Source organism: Panicum virgatum, chromosome 8N (genome assembly GCF_016808335.1).
Source record: "Panicum virgatum strain AP13 chromosome 8N, P.virgatum_v5, whole genome shotgun sequence".
Taxonomy (NCBI): Eukaryota; Viridiplantae; Streptophyta; class Magnoliopsida; order Poales; family Poaceae; genus Panicum; species Panicum virgatum.
Genome location: NC_053152.1, coordinates 2,010,540 through 2,029,921, shown reverse-complemented (window position 1 = coordinate 2,029,921; position 19,382 = coordinate 2,010,540). Strand labels below are relative to the sequence as shown.

The 19,382-nt window shown below is 50.3% G+C and overlaps 2 protein-coding genes and 1 pseudogene across 2 annotated transcripts; 2 read left to right on the top strand and 1 right to left on the bottom strand.

Annotated features, from left to right (window-relative positions):
- The first annotated feature begins 785 nt into the window (after nt 1-785).
- Nucleotides 786-5,936, top strand: LOC120685294 (pyruvate kinase 1, cytosolic-like). Its single transcript, XM_039967123.1, has 16 exons — nt 786-1,128; nt 1,256-1,352; nt 1,457-1,554; nt 1,642-1,797; nt 2,008-2,085; nt 2,218-2,349; nt 2,543-2,623; nt 2,833-2,904; nt 2,986-3,075; nt 3,729-3,873; nt 4,008-4,096; nt 4,218-4,313; nt 4,449-4,516; nt 4,592-4,691; nt 5,145-5,204; nt 5,507-5,936. The coding sequence occupies exons 1-16, from the start codon at nt 1,060-1,062 to the stop codon at nt 5,657-5,659; spliced, it is 1,584 nt and encodes a 527-aa protein (XP_039823057.1). The 5' UTR covers nt 786-1,059; the 3' UTR covers nt 5,660-5,936.
- Nucleotides 5,937-12,012: 6,076 nt separating this feature from the next.
- On the bottom strand, nt 12,013-14,278 carry LOC120686567. Its single transcript, XM_039968782.1, has 4 exons — nt 14,203-14,278; nt 13,470-14,116; nt 13,125-13,351; nt 12,013-12,949 (listed from the first exon to the last, which is right to left on the bottom strand). Exons 1-4 carry the CDS (start codon nt 14,276-14,278, stop codon nt 12,013-12,015), a joined length of 1,887 nt encoding a protein of 628 aa, XP_039824716.1.
- A 1,325-nt stretch (nt 14,279-15,603) lies between these two features.
- LOC120686565 lies at nt 15,604-19,078 on the top strand (annotated as a pseudogene).
- Nucleotides 19,079-19,382: the final 304 nt, after the last annotated feature.

Sequence of the window (19,382 nt, the reverse complement as noted above, 5' to 3'; positions counted from 1 at the left end):
AACAATTCAGCACCAACCACAGTCGAGTGAATTGTAGCATGCCATTGCCATGGACGCCAACCAAGCCAATGAGCCATGTCCGTGCTCGGGGTCGGTCAAATCTGGGGGCAATTTTGCACGGGGAACGGAACGGAACGGGCCTATCTACAGCCTAGTAGACGATTATGAAATGCCTGCCTGTTTGGAATCAGCTGCCCAAAGAAATGCCTTGTTTGGACAGACAATCTGATTTGACCGTAGGATGGAGGAATTTTAAAAAAAAAGTAGGATGGAGGAATCGGAATCGGAATCCTGGAAAGAATCGTGTCATCATTCCTGACGGTGACGCATAGCTTATACTGTATCATCATTTATTTTATTTTAGCTGACGATTAACATCCGCCTTTCTTCTCTTGCTGCACGTATCCCAAACCCAATTTGGCCACCGAAGGTAAAACACAAATGGAAGCGGTCAACTCAACCGTGGAGGAGGCAGGCGACCAGGCGTTCCTGCAATTCGATCCTTCTCCTGACCATGTGTTTGCTTCTAGAAGACGGAACAGAGCAATCCACCATGGTTGAATCTTGGAGAAAGAAAGGGAAGAAAAAGGGGGTCAAGGATGGAGCGCCAAAGGTTGGTTGCGGCCTTGTGGGGAGGGACTCGAGTTGACCGCGCTTGGAACACGAGAAGAAAAAAAATTCGTCAACTCCGATGCCCACCGCCAGCCAGGCCCACGGTCCCGGGCCCACGGTGGACAGAAACATGTGGCGGCCCAAGGGGAAACGGAAAACCGGCGTCCAAACCAACCCGCGTGTCGCCGTCGCCCTCTCCCTCTCCCCGTCGGCGGACCACTGGTTTGGAAACCCTCGCATTCCAGAAGCATATGCCGCTGGCGCCCTAGACCCTCTAGATTCATTTGCCACGATAATTAGGAGCGAGCAGCGGAGGAGGGGGCACTCGCCATCCGCCGATCCACCGAGGAGAGAAGAGGAGGAAGGGGGAAGAGGGGACCCGCCGTCTCCGAGCACCCGCACGCGTCGCCTCCCCCCGGATCTGACCCGGAGCGCCGGCGAGCGAGGATGCATTCGACGAACCTGCTGCTCGAGGAGCCCATCCGGATGGCCTCCATCCTGGAGCCATCCAAGACGGTAACGCAGCGGATCCCCTTCGCCGCTCTGGATCCCTCCGGCGGGGGGTCGCGAACCCTAGCCCTGGCGGATCCCTCCGTCCCTGACTCTTTTTTGTTTTTTTTTCATGATCGTGGAAAACGAGCAGAGCTTCTTCCCCGCGATGACGAAGATCGTCGGGACGCTGGGGCCCAAGTCGCGCTCCGTCGACACCATCTCCGCCTGCCTCAAGGCCGGCATGTCTGGTACTAGCCACCACGCCCTGCCCGTCTCGACGGGGACGCGTGCGTCACGGGCTCTTGTGCTTTATTCGAGCTGATTTTCCCTCCCATCCCCCTGATCTGCCCAGTTGCGCGGTTCGATTTCTCGTGGGGGGACGCCGCATACCACCAGGAGACGCTCGAGAACCTCAAGCTCGCCATCAAGTCCACCAAGAAGCTATGCGCCGTAAGTGACCCTATTCCCATCGTGTCAAATCGATTTCTGCAAATCTCTCTTGTTGGAGGACCTGACAGCTCAGTCCTTTGCTTGCAGGTCATGCTCGATACCGTTGGCCCGGAGCTGCAGGTGGTGAACAAGAGCGAGACCACGCTTTCCCTTGAGGAGAACGGGACTGTTGTTCTCACGCCTCATCACGGCCAAGAAGCCTCCTCCAGCTTGCTGCCCATCAACTTCTCTGGGCTCGCCAAGGTTAGCGCGTGCTGATGCTTTTTCTTTTTCTTTTTTGCATCTAATGTCTAATATTCTGTTCACTTCTACGCTAAGCATAGATCATTCCCTGGCTATCTAGTATAGATTTTTTTTTCTCTCTGCGCGCTATGCCACTATGATGTCCTTAATTTAGCGTGTCATTTCCACATAGAGGTCCAATTAAAACAAAATCATCTTTGCCACTTGCAGGCTGTGACACCAGGTGCAACAATATTTGTGGGGCAATACTTGTTCACCGGCAGTGAGACTACTTCAGTTTGGTTAGAGGTAAAAAAAAAAAGCCTTTGTTAATGCTGTACCTATGAGGAGTGCGTTTTGTTTTTTTCACGTGCCATTCAGGAGGATTTGGTTTGCTTTCTGCGTTTTCTGATACCAAAAACTTTCATCTACTTGATGTAGGTTTCTGAAGTTAAAGGAGATGATGTGGTTTGTATAATCAAGAACACAGCTACCTTGGCTGGGTCACTGTTCACACTACATTGCTCCCAGATTCATATTGACTTACCCACGCTGTCTGATGAGGATAAGGATGTATGGAACTACTCTTAAAATTGTGATATATATATCCTTGTGTATCTGTTGTGCTGGTGTCTTTTCATTTCGTGTATACTGTCACTTTTTATCAGCATAAAGTGTTTTTTTAATTGAAACTAGATTATTATTGTAAAGTTGCAGCTGTGTCCTTCAGTCCAGCTTAAGACTTACAGGCATGAACTGCTTTCAGGTTATCAGAAAATGGGGTGCTCCAAATAAGATTGACTTCCTCTCTTTGTCTTACACAAGACATGCAGAAGATGTGCGGCAGGTAGATCACTAATGACACCATGGAGGCATTTTGAGTTATTCTGTCTTTCCTCTTTAATTGTTGTGCTTCTAAGTTATAAGCAATATCCATGTTTCTTCAATGAAAAAGCCAGTATTGCTATATTTGAATACAGTATCTTCTGTTTGTTTGCATTCTATACTTGAGAAGAAGGTTGTCAAACGTGCCAATATTTGTTCTTTACAACACAGGCACGGGAGTTCCTCTCGAAATTGGGTGATCTTAGCCAGACTCAGATCTTTGCCAAAATTGAGAATGTTGAGGTATTTTTACGATAACCCTTTTACCTTATTATAACCAGCTTTTATATGTTTTACCATCGATCCACTCTTATTGCTCTGCAGGGCCTGAATCATTTTGACGAAATACTGGCTGAGGCGGATGGTATCATTCTATCAAGAGGAAACCTTGGAATTGATCTTCCACCAGAGAAGGTTGTCTATCTCATCAAACTTTTTTGTAGTGCACCTCACTTATTTTAGATATGTTAGTTTTTGGGGAGCTTAGTGTTGAGATTGATTCACCAACCAATTCACGAAAAGCAAACCTTTGAGGCATGGTGGCCATATACACATCTTGTAACTTCAGTACTCTCCCCATGTTTGGGCTACTTCAGTACTCTGATGTTTGGGCTACTTCAGTACTCTCCTCATGTTTGGGCTACATCAGTATTCTCCTCGTGTTTGGGCTCCTACATGGACTTTAAGTCGGTCACAATTATTTTTCTAGAAATTGCACTAGTGAGGTCTTGACCACTAGAAGTCTAGGACTTTGACTTTGTTCCTAGATTTAGAGTTTTATGCATGTATCAGCTGACCATAATCCTAAGCTATTGTGGGAAGATGGACAATATGCATAAGCTTTTAGTGTCGGTCTCCAATGTGAAGCTCATCATTTATTTATTTCGTTTTAAGATGCAATAATTGTCTTTACCCCTAGGGGCACTGGGAGGACTATTTTTTCTTCAACCTGTAATATAATGATGCACAGCTCTCATGCCCGTTCGAGAACATTTTAATATGCAATAATTGTCCCTGCATTACAACTACTTTATTTGGTAATTGATCCTTACCTCTTTGTATCACAGGTCTTTTTGTTTCAAAAGTCTGCTCTGCACAAGTGCAACATGGCTGGAAAGCCTGCTGTTGTCACTCGTGTTGTGGACAGTATGACCGACAACCTCAGGCCTACTCGTGCAGAGGCAACTGACGTTGCAAATGCTGTTCTTGATGGTAATTTTTCGGTTTTAATTTATTTCTGAAAAAATTGGGTAGGCTTCGGCTTTGGTTGTTTGGTACATCTGCTCGTTTGGGCACCAGTCTGTTACAACAAATTTAATCATGAAAGCCAATTGTTTTTATTTTAGGGAGTGATGCCATTCTCCTTGGTGCTGAGACTCTCCGTGGTTTATATCCAGTTGAGACTATTTCAACAGTGGGAAGAATTTGTGCTGAGGTGAAATTTCTTTTGGGTTCTATGTTTAATAGATTGTATGTGCAATAAGTGTACTTGAGTTCAAATCTCATGCCTGCTTTTTCGCTCTGCACCTGATTTGTTTTCATGAATTGTTTTACAGGCTGAGAAGGTCTTTAATCAAGATTTATACTACAAGCGAACTGTGAAATATGTTGGGGAGCCTATGACCCACTTGGAGTCCATTGCTTCTTCTGCGGTAAGATCTTTGTTTCTTCTCAGACCCCAATTTTTGTTTACTGTTAACATGGGAAACATTTTCAGTCATTTATTGATGTTGTACCACAAAGTCTTTATAAAACATGGATTTCTTAGTATGAAAACTATTTTCTAGGTACGGGCTGCTATCAAAGTTAAAGCATCTGTCATCATTTGCTTCACCTCTTCTGGACGTGCTGCAAGGTAGAAAGAAATGAATATTCCTTTAATAGTTTTGTGGTTTGACAGAAATGAATCTCATATAATCTGTGTCTGCAGGTTAATCTCCAAGTACAGGCCCTCCATGCCTGTTCTATCTGTGGTCATTCCCCGTCTGAAGACAAACCAACTGAGGTGGAGTTTCACTGGTGCATTTGAAGTACGTGAACAGCCTTTTCCTTTTGTGTTTTTATCCAACTTAGTACATGTCTCTCTATCTGTGGAATCTGGGGCTATCCAATATTGGCATGCAGATAATTAATTTTGTAAAAATATACTTTTGGGCCTACATTTAATATCATTGTAGAAGTTAATGTGGAGGAGTAACATATCAATATATGGCATACAATAGAATAACAGTTCACATAATTGCAGCAATTAACTTGTTGAAAGCTGTACCTGATGGACATTGGTTCTTTGTTTCCCCTTGTACTTAGTTCTGTTCAACTCATGTTAGTTCCCTGATTCTGTGGAATCTTCTGGTTCTATCACAAGCTGCCTTTGTTGACATTCTGTGGGAACAGTAGGGAATACCCACGTTTTTGTACTTTGTAGAAAGGCACATGCTCATTTTGGGAGCTGTAAGCTCATATTTTTGCGTTCTTTTCTGCAGGCAAGACAATCACTCATAGTTAGAGGTCTCTTTCCAATGCTTGCCGATCCACGCCATCCAGTAAGTTTCTTTATTGGCTACAGGAATTGTGAACACCCATTGCACTATATTTGGCAATTTGTTCACCTCTAAATACATGGGGGCATGGTTCTAAAATTTATCAAGTCTAGTAGACTATCCATCTTACAACAGAGGGGCTAGAGTAAACCGATGAATGACTTGAATTCTTTATTGTGGATTTGGAGCACTATCCTGATTCTTACAGACTGTGCTTGATTGCATTTCACCTACTAAATCAGTTTTACTATGATTGGTTGCTGACTTGTGTCTTACTGCTGATCCTACTTTACTGTGACTTCCAGGCTGAATCTACCAGTGCTACAAATGAGTCAGTTCTAAAGGTTGCTCTTGACCATGGCAAAGCTTCTGGTGTAATCAAGTCCCATGATCGTGTTGTGGTTTGCCAGAAGATGGGAGATTCGTCGGTTGTGAAGATTATAGAGCTGGAAGATTAGACAAGCAGCCTATGTGCCTATGCTTGTCTACTAAGGGCATGTTTTACTGATTTTTGAGTGGGCCTAAACTTGTTGGCTTTTGTATAATCCTATAGCTTTGCAAAATGAGCAGTTTTTCCTATGGTGTCATCATAGGATTTGCTTTGCAATTTAAAACTCCTATGGTGCAGTTTGGAAGTTGTCAGATTATTATACCACCTAAATGGCAGATGGAATAATGAAATCATACTGTACTTTAGTTGGGAGAAAGGTCATCGATGTCTTGACCTGTTTCTTTACTTACATGAAATCTACCGTCCTATCGGTGTTTAAACGCTTAGGTGAACAATGCAGTCTGGTCTGGATTGTCCGCAGGAATTCCATTAGGTAGCGTTTGGATGTCTGTATTCCAGGCTTGGAATCGGCATTGGCATTGCCAGCCCTAAATACCAGCTGTTTGGGTGGTTTGGAATTCGGAATTGGAATTCCAACCCAATACCAAGCGGTATTCATCGCACGGGAACTCACTTGCCCCCAATACCGAGCCGGACCCCTTCGTATTCGCTGGCATTGTTCTTCTCCGTCATCTCCCGCATCTTCGTCGCGTTCTCTTCCTCTCCGCCGCCCCTCCCGAGGGTCCCTCTCCAGCGAGTTGCCCCGCCCCCCTCCGGAGAGCCGTGCTACCCTTCCTGCGGCCCTCCTCCGCCGCCCCCTCCCCTTCCTTCTCTCTGGGTAGCCGCGCCGCCCCTCGCCTTCCTCCTCTCAGGGGAGCCGCGCCGCCCCTCCCCTTCCTCCTCTCTGGAGATTCACCTCGTCAGGGCTCCCCAGGCGGACCGACGGAGAACTGGAGGCCCACGCGTCCGCCTCCTCGCCAGGGCTCCTCGTCGGGGATGGGGAAGAAGAGTGCTGGTCCGTGTGCACGGCTCCTCGACGGCGCGGAGCAGGAGACGAGGGTAGCGCGGAGCAGGAAGGGGCGAACAGCTCTGGCGTGGAGAAGAACGGGAGAGGTGAGGCGACGGCGCGGTGGTGGGCGGAGGCGGAGTCACGAGTCTGCTTCTCTCTTTTAGCTGGTGTGTGCATCCAATTCTCAATTCGATGGTGTATGCATCCAAACACGATTTGGTATTTTTCATCTCGTCAAATTCCATCCACCAATTTCATCTCCATCCAAACAAAAACATTGGTATTAAACCCAATGCCAAAGCTAGTCAGATTTGGCATTTAGCCCAATTCAATACCAAGCCTTTCAATGTTTACATCCAAACAGAGCCTTAGATGAGTGCCAGCGTGTGTTCTGGGTGTTGGGTTGCCTTTGTGATTTAACATCAAGATTTCAGCAAGCCATTTGCTGATACTGTTTCAGCAAGTCATCGTGGATCAACGCTGAGGCTGATTCTGCAAAACAAAGTTTACAGTGAAGCTGAGAACCTAGCAAAGCAAAACAGTCGACACAGCTCTCTCTTTGCATTCCAACTTCTCAAAGCTGATATCTACGGATTCGTTTCGCTTCTGCATAGAGAGCACTTACAAATGCTAACACAACAATGTCTGAAACTTCAGACCCTGTTAACTTGCTATACTAGTGCAAGATTGAAGTTCATAGAACGAGGGAAAAGCACGGCAGGTAGGATCTCTTTTGGAATTTGAGCAGTCCAGCAAAGCCGCTCTCCTCGCCGCCTCTGATATGGCATATGGATCTTATATTCTTATCTTCCTCACGTTCAATATTAAGATTCGTGCAAACGACCACATCCGTTGGATCCCACCCCAAACCTAGCTGCCCATATCCTACTCACGGCCCTCTCCGCCGCCGCTGGCCGCGCGGCCCCGCTCGCACCCGCGGCAGCCAGGCGCCGCCCTCGTCCACCGCCGCTGGGCCGCGCGCCGCTCCCACGCCCTACCACACAGCTGCCCGCGCCGCCGTCCGGCTTGCCGGAGAAGCTGTTCAGGTCACCATTCAACATTTCAACATTTGATGTTTCCAATTTCAACATTTTTAAACATCAAACGTTGAACAGGTGGGGTATTTAACTATTTGCCATTTTTACGGTTTGCACATGCTCGTTTGTCATTCTTCTAAACGAATCTAATTTTTTGCCACCGTTCTCTGCACGAAGCTAATCTTTTGCCAATTTGGCCGACGTGGCATGCCAAATCACCTGACCAACATGGAGGGAGCACGCAAAAAGACTCTGGTGCCCCTGCTTATACTCCGTATACAGTGCTCTTCTTCTTCCTCCGGCCGAGTTCCACATGCAGTGCGAAGCACGCGCTCCTGTGGGCTCCATGGCACCACCGCGTTGCACCCACAGGAATGGTCGCCCCGTCGATGCCCCCGCGCAGCCAGGGCCCGCCGATCCTCTACCCGACCTTGGAGAAGAAGCCGTCGGTCCACTCGGCCGCCGACTCCGACGGCAGCGCGCCGGTGCCGGCCAGCAGCGCGCCGGTGCCGGCCAGCAGCGGGATGAGGTACTGTGACAGACCCGCCGAGTTAAACGGCTTAATTAAGCATAATGACCATATTCCATTTTGTATCACTACGATGCAGTGCTGCGATCAAGGTGCTCATATCCGAGAGCGACTGACGGCGAATCGATTTGATTTAACCTTACAAGGTGGACCTAACCAACACGGCAAGCAAAAGCCCCGTCGGACCCCACGCACCAACCTTTCCCCTCCCCGCCTCGAACTACAGGAACCAGCCCAACGACATATGGTCAGCCGAGCTCAACGTGAGACCACCAAAAGTAAATATATGCATCCCAATTCTCCGCGACTACTCGACTCGCCCCAGGAGTTGGGTGCGGGTTCCTGTACTTTCGAAACAAAGCAGTACTCGGCTTACCGGTTTCGACTACCTCCTACTCCCGGTATGCGGTTAGTACTGTTCAAACTCAATCACAGGGCCAGACAACGAACGGTCCTTAACCGACACAGACGGGGCTAACCTCTCCCCGCCCGGTCTCCAAATTCTTTTCCTTTCTTACCTAATTCAACATTCCGTATATTCAAAATAACTAAATACCCTATATCTTGCGAGTGACCCGAAATCACTCGTCTTCTACCGAGTTCTATTAAGCATAGCATTTCTATCGTCCTCTACATAATAGTATAACTCGAGGAAATCTAGGGATCATGCAACTAGGGTTCCAACAAATTCATAAATCTAATGCACAAGTAATAGCAACATATATATAGGTGTCATAGTTTGAAATAAAAGAATGTGCACCGGGGCTTGCCTGAGGGTAACACTAAGTTAGTGTTAATTTTAGTAAGGCTTGGGCCCTTACGACCATTGGGCCGGGTCTTCACAATTCCTTCTCAATCCTGCTTCGCTAGCTCTTGGGCTTCACAGCTACGCCCGTTCCACAGTCACGAGATCGCATGCACCGGAATCTACATGTGTGCATATGCATATGATATGAGAGAATGCATATATGAATTACATATTTACAAAAATAACCCATATCTGAGGAGAATTGCTAATGATTCGGACCAACTACCCTAACCCTATCCGCTCAGCTGCCGCCACACCGGTCAGAACGGTCCATTAGACCGGTCCAAATTACCCCAAGCACACTACCGGTCAGACCGGTCCTAACCGAGCGATGTCCTAAGTATATATATATATATATATATATATATATATATATATATATATATATATTGCAAGCTACAGCTACTAGACTCTTTCTTTACTCAATCAACCTCGGGGTGAATTCAGAGAAGTAATAGATAGGAAGCTAAAATAGCTAGACAACTCTAAGAGATTATTTAAAATGATAACCTTAATTGATTGGGAAATATGCTAGTTTAGGAACAATTCATAATTAAGTACTAACTTTTCATATAAGAAGCTAGTTCTTATTACTAAGACTATTTATTTAAGCCTACTCATGATGAACTTAACAATTAAAAAGCTACAAACCCACACACCCGGAGACTCCGGGTTTTAGCCCAAATTGTCCGGCATAAATTTCTAGAGTATCCGTGCATTCTAATAATGAATCAAAAACTAGCATAATACTACACCGATAAAATGTGTTAATTGTACGCGCCAATATCTTTCTCAAACATAAACTTGCTATTATCTAATAAACATACTAGTACACGGATACGTTGATTACCATGCTAAACGATGTTTTCTAGACTTGTAACTTTTGCAATGAACTACACATTCCTAAAACAAGCCACTGCCCTAGTTTCATAATTTTTAGACTAACATATTTGCCGAAACTAATTAAACAAGCCTAAAACACAACCTAAACTTTAAAGGTCATTTCACAAGAATTAATATTTTTCCCATGGAGATTTAGATCTAAGCATTCAAACAAAACTAATTTTGTATTTTTAGAATTTTTTCTTAATTTGTTAGGCAACCTACAAATTTCGTCAAATGAATAAAAAGGGCACACACCGGTCAGACCATTATATACAACCGGTTAGACCGGTCAGAGACGGCGCAGGGCCATGGCCGGCGGCTCAGCGAGGGGCTCTCGTCGGCGGCGAGGTTGGCCAGCAGCAGGGTAGGGCGGCGCGACGGCCGGGGCAGCAGGGCGAAGCTGGCACGCACAGCAACGCGGTGCAAGCACGCGTGCGTGCAGCTCACAACGAGGAACAGCATGGTGACGGTGGCAACACCATGAATCGAGCGCGGAAACTCGCGGAACGCGCAAGAACGAGGAGAGCACAAGCATTAGTGCCTCACCTAGCTTCGATTTGAGCCGCTGGACGAAGAAAACGGTGGCCGGACGATGGAGTCCTTGTTTCCCGGTCGTGCGGCGGTCGGGGCTCGTGTCAGAAGGGCTGAGGAGGAAGCTAGAGAGGTGAGGGAGCTTCAGTTGGCGGCGATTTGAAGATGGTGGGGCGGAGGTTGGAGATTTGGCCGGCGGGAGCGAGCTGCTCGAGCTCGTTCGAGCTCTGCTTGAGGAAGAAGAAGGAGGCCGGGGAGCTGAGCGTGAGAGAGAGGGGGAAATATCAGGTGGCCGACTCGGGATAGGGACGAGGATGTTCGACGCCGGGGATGGCCGACGTGTGGCGTCGCACGCCGGCGACGATGCTCGACGCGCGGCCACCGGCGCAACCGGTCTGACCGGCCGGCGACACCGGTCCGACCGGTCAGAACATGGGGTGTTACAGGTACGCGCCGACGACGAGTCCGACGGCACCGAACACCGCCTTGGGGAACGTCTTCCTGGGCTCCTCGACCTCGCCGGCGAGCGTGCTGGCCTTGTCTCAGAAGTTGAGGTTCCAGAACATGGAGTTGAAGTACCCGCGGAGGTTGACGGCGCCGACGTCGATGGCAAGCCAGCGGGCCGGGCGGATCTTCGGCGCGGCGAGCACGGTGAACGCGACGAACGGGGATAGCGAGAAGGCGGTGAGCGCGAGCGCGGAGAGGCCGACGAGGTGGAGCACGCGGTAGCTGAGGTAGGAGAGCGCGGTGGTGAGCGCGACTGTGCGAGGACGGCGAGCGAGCGGGCCGGTGGCGCGAGCGCGAGGCTGCCACCGGAGCGGAGGTAGTCGAGGAAGAGCACCGGGTAGAGCGCGTTGTCGAGCGTGCCCGACGCCCACTTGGTGAAGCCGACGAGGAAGGCCGACTCGGTGGAGCCCAGGGTCGCCGTCCTCCAGGAACGCAAAGCAGCGGGAAGGAAGAAGCTAGGGACAAGCATGAGAGTTCGAGACCGGCGGACGGGAGAGCTTCCACTGTAGGAGGCGCGGTAGCTCGGGCTTGGCGATGAAGGAGTCCGGATCGCGGCCGCGCAGGAGGGCCGGGAGGTCGTTGCGGTAGAAGAAGAACACGGTCACAAGGTCGGGCTTGTCCAGGGCTTCGAGCTGGCGGTCGTACGCGGCCAGCGCCGCGCGCCACGCCGCCGCGTCGCCGCTCGCGAAGTCCACCGTGAAAAGAGTGGATGCTAAACTGCACACTTGTATTGATCAATGGATTACATACTTATACATGTCAAGGTCCCAGCGGACCAAGTCTCTTGGGAGTGAGCGCAAGGCGAGCGAACGGCGTGGGCGCGGCTCTGCAGGGACCGCGGAGAGTAGACGTGCGAGTGCACGCAGAGCGCGTCCGTGGCGCGCGCCGAGCGCGGCCGTTGCGCTAGGCCGTTGGCCAAGGAACTCAATCGCCTAACACCGCCCCCAGTCACAACGGCGGCTTGCCGACGGCGAGACTATCTCGGAACTCGGTGAACAAAAACCGTGGAAGACCCTTGGTGAAGACATCAGCCAGTTGCCGCGAGCTCGGGATGTGGAGAACACGCAGTTCGCCGAGGGCCACCTTTTCTCGCACGAAGTGAACGTCGAGCTCGATGTGCTTTGTCCGGCGATGATGGACCGGATTCTTCGACATGTAGACGGAGGACACATTGTCAGCAGTACGCGATCGTGGCCTTGGGAACGTCGATGTACAACTCGCCCAAAAGATGCCGCAGCCAGCTGCACTCTGCGACGGCATTTGCGATGCCACGGTACTCAGCCTCCGTGCTTGATCGAGACACCATTGGCTGCCGCTTGGAGGACCTAGAGACGAGTGCATCACCGAAGAAGACGCAGTAACCAGACATCGAGCGACGGGTGTCCGGGCATCCGGCCCAGTCGGCGTCGGTGTACGCTGTAATCGTCGGTGTCGAAGAAGCAAGCAATTGCATCCCGAACGCAGACGTGCCCTTGACGTAGCGCAGGACCCTCTTGAGCAACGCCAAATGACAGTCACGCGGCGCATGCATATGCAAGCAAACTTGCTGCACCGTGTAGGCAATGTCAGGGCGCGTGATCGTCAGATATTGCAGAGCACCGGCCAAGCTGTGATAGGAAGAACCGTCAGGAAGAAGGTTGCCATCGTCGGTGGACACCTTCTGCTTCGTGTCTGCAGGTGTATCCACTGGCTTGCAGTTGCTCATCCCGGCACATTCCAGGAGGTCGGCGGCGTACTGGGACTGCGAGAGGAAGAAGCCGCCTGAGTTCCGCTTGACGTCGATGCCGAGAAAGTACTTGACAGGGCCTATGTCTTTCATGGCGAATGCGGTGCGCAGACGCTGGATGAGTTGCTCGAGCAGCATTGTCGTGGAAGCTGTTAAGACCATGTCGTCCACGTACAACAAGAGGTACGCCATCTGCCGGCCGTTGTGGTACACGAAGAGGGAGGAGTCGGAGCGAGTGCCTAAAGCCAATGGAAGTGACGAAGGCGACAAAGCTCTGGAACCACGCTCGTGGGGCTTGGCGTAGCCCGTAGAGGGAGCGTGACAGGAGGCAGACCGCATCCGAGTGCTCGGGGTCGACGAAGCCGGTTGGTTGCTGGCAAAACACCTGCTCATCGAGATGGCCATGCAGAAAAGCATTGGACACATCCAACTGGTGAGCAGGCCATTGCTTGGAGGCGATCATGGCTAGGATGGTTCGGATCGTTGCAGGCTTGACGACGGGTGAGAAGGTCTCGCCAAAGTCAACACCAGGGCGTTGAGTGTCCCCGCGAACGACCCACCGAGCCTTGTACCGGTCCAGGCTGCCGTCAGAGTGGGTCTTGATCTTGAACACCCACTTGCCTGTGATGACGCGAACACCCGGCGGGCGAGAGACGAGACGCCATGTACGGTTGGCCTGGAGCGCGTCAAACTCGAGCTGCATCGCCGCGCGCCAGTTGGGGTCTTTGAGCACGTTGCGCACAGACGTGAGCACCGGGGAGATCGGTGTTGAGCTCGTCAAGACGTACTTGGGGGTTGGGCTTGAACACGCCAGCACGTCCGCGCGTGACCATTGGGTGAACAGGCGCAGGAGATGATGGTGATGGTGCGGCCGGTGCGGAGAACGTGGATGGAGACGTGTGTACCCGGGTGGTCGATGCCGGCGGCGTGGTAGCTGGTGGTGATGGCATCGTCGGTGCAGGCGAGGACGACGACAGTGGGGAAGCAGGTTGCGCGTCCGTGTGCACAGGTGACGCGAGCGTCGTGACCGGAGCCGGTGGGGTCGCATCACGAGCTGGAGCCGTGCGCGAGGTAGTCGTCTGCGATCCAGAGGGCGGCATCACGGAGGAGGCAGCTGGTGGCATTGGGGGAGGCGCCTGAACTGCGACCGCAGGTGGCGTGCAAGGTTGGTCGTCGAGAGGGAGTTGTTCTGGCGCGCCTGCCGTCGTGATGCCGGGTGGCGAGGCCTGGCGAAAAGGGAACGTCATCTCGTCAAACACGACATGACGCGAGGTGAACACGCGTCGCGTCGTGGGCTCGTAGCAGCGGTAGCCGCGATGATCCGTCGGGTAGTCGAGGAAGACGCAGGGCACAGAGCATGGACTGAGCTTGTTCGGCGTCGTGGCGGTCAGGTTGGGGTAGCATAATGAGCCGAACACGCGGAGCTTGGTGTAGTCCGGGGCGACACCGAGGAGCAACTCGTGTGGAGTGCGCTCGCCAGTGGCACGGCATGGGCGCCTGTTGACGAGGAACGTCGCTGTGGACAAGGCCTCTGCCCAAAACTGTGGAGGAGCTGCACTATGAGCAAGTAAAGTGCGCATACAGTCGTTAATCGTGTGAAGGATACGCTTGGCCTTCCCATTATGTTGGGAAATGTACGGGCAAGAGAGACGCAGCTGGATGCCGTGATGGAGGAAGAAGGATCGCAGAGCAATGTTGTCGAATTCCCGACCATTGTCGGTTTGCAGAGCGAGCCAACGAAGCCCAAATTGTGTATGAACGTAGGCTTGAAAGGATTGGAGGAGAGGAAGAACGTCAGACTTATTACGGATCGGAAACGTCCAGACATAGTGGGTAAAATCATCCAAGAGAACAAGGTAATACTTGTAGCCTGAATTACTATAAACCGGTGATGTCCAAACATCCGAATGCACAAGTTGGAAGGGAAAATATGTGACTGTTTGAGAAGAACTAAAAGGCAGCCGAGCTTGTTTCCCCAATTGATAGGAAGAACAGACATGAACTGCAGACTTGTTACAGTGGAAATCAAAAGAATGCAAGACCTGACTCAAAGTTTTATTCCCTGGATGTCCCAGACGGGCATGCCACAGGTCGACGGTGATGGGGGACGCGATGAATGCGGAGTGCTGTGGCGGGCACAGAGGATAGAGCTCGCCGGAGCTCTCACATCGGAGCATCACCGTTCCCGTCGGAAGATCCTTAATGGAGAAGCCATGCGGGTCAAATTCAACAGAGATCTTATTGTCACGAGTAAGTTTACGAACGGAAACGAGATTCTTCACAATAGAAGGCGAGACAAGAACATTGTTCAGGTGAATGGTGGAAGAAGCAGCGGGAATGGTGGCAGCGGCAGAGTGCGATACTGGCAGCTGAGCACCATTGCCAACGATGATAGAGGTAGGGAAATGAAGGGGGCGAATGGAGTGGAGATTGCCAGGGTTGGAGGCTACGTGAGAAGAAGCACCGGTGTTGAAGAACCAATCGGAGGTGCTTGACATCGATGTTTGCCGTGGAGGAACACCGGCAGCGGAGAGCGCGGCATAGAGGGCACTCTGGTCCAGACGCTGGAGCCAGGGTGGTGCTGGGCCGTCATGGTGGAGTTGGGATGGAACAGTGGACGGGGGCCCAATATGCCAGCACCAGGAGCGCAAAAGGGCATCGACCAGGCCTGGACAAGCCCAGTCCACGAGTTGTACCCAGACGGCCACCCCGCGGGAGGGCGCTGCGATGGTGCAGTGGCGCTGGATCCGGCCCCCCGCCGGAGGCGTGCCGCCGGAGCCGGAGTAGGAGCCCTTGGAGCGCTGCCTGGCGCTGCGCTTGGAGCGGTTGGAGCCGCCCACGGAACCGGACCAGGGGCTGGAATCGCCGGAGCTGCCGGAGCTGGTGGTGGGCGCAGAGGAGACACCACGGCCGGCGTAGAGGGCGTGGCCGGCCTATGTCTTGGCTTCGTGGTCGTCGCTGGCTTCCTCCAGGAGCAAGTACGACATAGCACTGCGGAAAAGTGTGGGGTGGGGACTTTGATTTGATCACCGGCTTGACATGGCGATACCTGGGACTGAGGCCACAGAGGAGATTAAGAACTTGGCTGGGTTCGGAGACGGGGTGGCCGACGTCCCGCAGCTGATCAGCAAGGCGCTTGAGCTTGGTGCAGTAGTCTTGGATGGAGAGATCGCCTTGCTGGACGGCGCAGAACTCGGGCTCCAGGAGGACGGCGCGCTCGAGTTCGTTGTTGCGGAAGTGGCTCTCGACGTCGGACCAGAGGGAGAACGCCGTGATGCGAGGCTTGTGGACGAGGTCGAAGACGGGTTTGGAGATGGTGGTGTAGATCCAGTTGACGAGGGCGCTGTTGATTTGATGCCATTCGGCAGTGCGCTAGATCATGGGTGTGGGGAAGCGGACATGGTCGTCGAGGCCGAATTTGCCGAGCACCGAATCGAAGAGGCAGCGCCATTGGCTGTAATTGGAGTCATGGAGGTCGAGGAGAATGGGGACATGGGAACAGATGTTCACCGTCTGAACGACGGCGGCCGACGCCGGCATGGGAGGATAAACGTCGGAGGTCTCATCGGAGGAAGCAGAGGAACAAGTCGGCGACTGAGCCATGGAAGCGGAAGTGGTGGCGAACGGATTGGATAGGGTAGATCCGTCGGTCACTGATACCATGAAGAGAGTGGATGCTAGAGGATGATCAGAACTGCACACTTGTATTGATCAATGGATTACATACTTATACATGTCAAGGTCCCAGCGGACCGAGTCTCTCGGGAGTGAGCGCAAGGCGAGCGGACGGCGTGGGCGCGGCTCCGCAGGGACCGCGGAGAATAGACGTGCGAGTGCGCGCAGAGCGCGTCCGTGCGCACCGAGCGCGGCCGTTGCGCTAGGCCGTTGGCCAAGGAAGTCAATCGCCTAACACACCGTCTCCATCATCGGCAGCTCGTCACGTGACCCTGGCCTCCTGGAACTCGAACCGGACGTGGACATGGCCCTGGCCCACGGGCACGCCGTCACCGCCGGACGACACCCCCGCGGCGGCAGCCAGCCTCGCTCCCACGCTGACCCATAGGCATATCAGCAGCAGGTGCGGCAGGGCGCTCGCAGTCCTCGGCTGGAGGAAGAAGATGGGGTGGAAGAAGTGAGTCCCACTTGTCATAGAAATAGAAGGAGAGAGCACACTGTATATGAAATTGAAGCAGGGGTAATGGAGTCTTTTCTCGTGCTCCCTCCATGTTGGCTAGCTGATTTGGCGTGCCACGTCGCCCAAATTGGCAAAAGATTAGCTTCGTGCAGAGAACGATGGCAAAGAATTAGGTTCGTTTGGAAGGATGGCAAACGAGCAGGTGCAAACCGTAAGAATGGCAAATAGTTAAATACCACTGAACATATTCATCTCTCCTGTTCAGCTACTCGAGTCTCCAATATTGCAGATGATGGAGATCGTACCTGCCCACCAGATGTTGTGTCGTACACCACCATCATCAATGGCTTGTTTAGAGATGGCCATGTGGACAGAGCTTACAGCCTATTTCGTGAAATGAATGACCAGGGAATTTTGCCGACTGTTGTGACCTACAACACAGTCATTGATGGCTTGTGCAAAGCTCAAGCAGTTGACAGAGCCGAGGGTGTCCTTCAGCAGATGATTCATAAAGGTGTCAAGCCAGATATTCAAACATATACTTGTCTAATCCATGGATATTGCTCTTCAGGACAGGGGAAAGAGGTGGTTCGAATGCTCAGAGAAATGTCCGCATATGGTCTTCAGCCAAATGTTGTCACTTATAGTTTGCTGCTTGATTACCTTTGCAAGAGTGGAAGAAGCACAGAGGCTAGAAAGATTTTTGATTCTATGATTGAAAAGGGCATAAAACCTAATGTAACTACATATAACACTCTGCTTAATGGGTATGCTACCAAAGGAGCTCTTTCTGATATGCATGGTCTCTTGGATTTGATGGCAGGAAATGATATTTCACCTGACCATCATACCTTTAACATTGTTCTCTGTGCATATGGTAAATGTGGTATGATTGATGAGGCAATGCATATATTTGACCAAATGAGGCAGCAAGGGTTGAATCCTAATGGAGTCACCTATGCAGCAATAATCGATGCACTTTGCAAGTTGGGAAGAGTGGATGTGGCTATGCTTAAATTCAATCAGATGATCCATGAAGCGGTGACTCCTAATATCGTTTTTTTAGCTCACTAGTTTATGGACTGTGCACTGTTGGCAAATGGGAGAAGGCCGAGGAATTATTTTCTGAAATGCTGAATCAAGGGATCCATCCCAATGCCACGTTCTTCACCACTATAATGTGTAACCTTTGCAGGGGAGGACGAGTAAAGGAAGCTCAGAGTGTCCTTGACTTGATGGTACGTGTAGGCGTGAGGCCTGATGTTATCTCATATACAGTATTAATTGATGGCTACTGCTTAGCTGGTAGGATGAAGGGAGCTATGAAGTTGCTTGATGATATGGTCTGAGTTGGCTTGAAACCAAATGCATTTTCTTATAATACTTTGCTTCATGCTATAGTAGAGCTGGCAGGATAGATGATGCAGTTAGACTATTCAGAGAAATGCTAAACAATGAAGTTAAGCCTGGAATTGTCACTTATAGAATTGTACTTCATGGTTTATTTCGGTCTGGAAAGTTTTCTGAAGCAAAAGAACTCTATCTCAATATGATCAAATGTTGAATGCAGTTAAACATCTACACGTACAACATAATTCTGAATGATCTTTGCAAAAGTAAATGTGTTGATGAGGCTTTTAAAATATTTCAGAGTTTATGTTCTCAGGATTTTCAACTTGACATCATTACCTTCAACATTATGATTGATGCTTTGCTCAAAAGTGGCAGAAAGGAAGATGCTATGTATGGATATGTTCGATGCTATCTCTGCCTATGGTTTAGTTCCAGATGTCGTGACCTATCGCTTAATGATACAAAATCTCATAAAAGAAGGGTTGCTAGAAGAGTCTGACAATCTGTTTTTAGCAATGGAAAAGAGTGGATGCACTCCAAACTCATCTATGCTAAATTCTCTTGTTAGGAGGCGGTTGCATAGAGGTGAGATAATGAGGGCTGGTGCTTACCTCTCCAAAATTGATGAGATGAGCTTCTCGCTTGAGGCAGCCACTACTTCCTTGCTAATATCAGTTTTTTCGAGGGAGGAATATCAGCACCATGCAAAGTCCCTGCCTGAAAAGTATCATTTTCTTGTGGCTGTCAATAAATGAGGATTTTTTTTCAGAGGAATTGGATTTTCAACTGTGTTGAGACATCTTTTATGTGGTGCGTAAATTTCTTGAGTGATTATCTGTCCATGCTGTGTCTTTTTTTGTCTCATGCTCTAATGTACTTGCCATATTATGTGGTCTCTTTTGTTTAGAGAAATGGTATCATGATAGTGCTTTTCAGTATCAAGTTTATCACCAAGTGAAAATTATCTTTCTTTCAGTTGCAGTTATCTTTAGAGCATGATTCAATTTACAAGTCAATGGTACAACAAAGTTTTTTTTAGAATATGGAAAGTTCCGGCCTTGATCATTCACATGCGAATGACTACAGCCAACAAGAGTCAAGGCAGCACGCAGGCTGACAAAGCATAGCTTAACTTAAAGAAAAACCCACAAGAGTTTACTGGACTGAGCCAGGACATTACAGCAAAACAGCAGGCAAGAAACTCTTAGATAGCTATCCTGCTCCTAAAATTCCAACCACCACTGGTATACAGCTCCATCACCAGTCCTTCCAGTTGTTGGCAATTGTTTTTCATGTTGTTTCTCGCTTCCTCTTCAGACAGCAGCGACCA

Bases quoted from the DNA above. Each gene is read 5' to 3' on its own strand.
- LOC120686567 (XM_039968782.1), bottom strand. From the start codon at position 14,278: ATGGTCGGGAATTCGACAACATTGCTCTGCGATCCTTCTTCCTCCATC. The intron at 13,352-13,469 runs GTACACACGTCT...CCAACCCCCAAG, and splicing joins CGCCGGCATCGACCACCCGG to TACGTCTTGACGAGCTCAAC. The intron at 12,950-13,124 runs GTGGGTCGTTCG...CTCGATGAGCAG, and splicing joins CTGGACCGGTACAAGGCTCG to GTGTTTTGCCAGCAACCAAC.
- LOC120685294 (XM_039967123.1), top strand. From the start codon at position 1,060: ATGCATTCGACGAACCTGCTGCTCGAGGAGCCCATCCGGATGGCCTCC. The intron at 1,353-1,456 runs GTACTAGCCACC...TGATCTGCCCAG, and splicing joins CCTCAAGGCCGGCATGTCTG to TTGCGCGGTTCGATTTCTCG. The intron at 2,624-2,832 runs GTAGATCACTAA...TTTACAACACAG, and splicing joins ATGCAGAAGATGTGCGGCAG to GCACGGGAGTTCCTCTCGAA.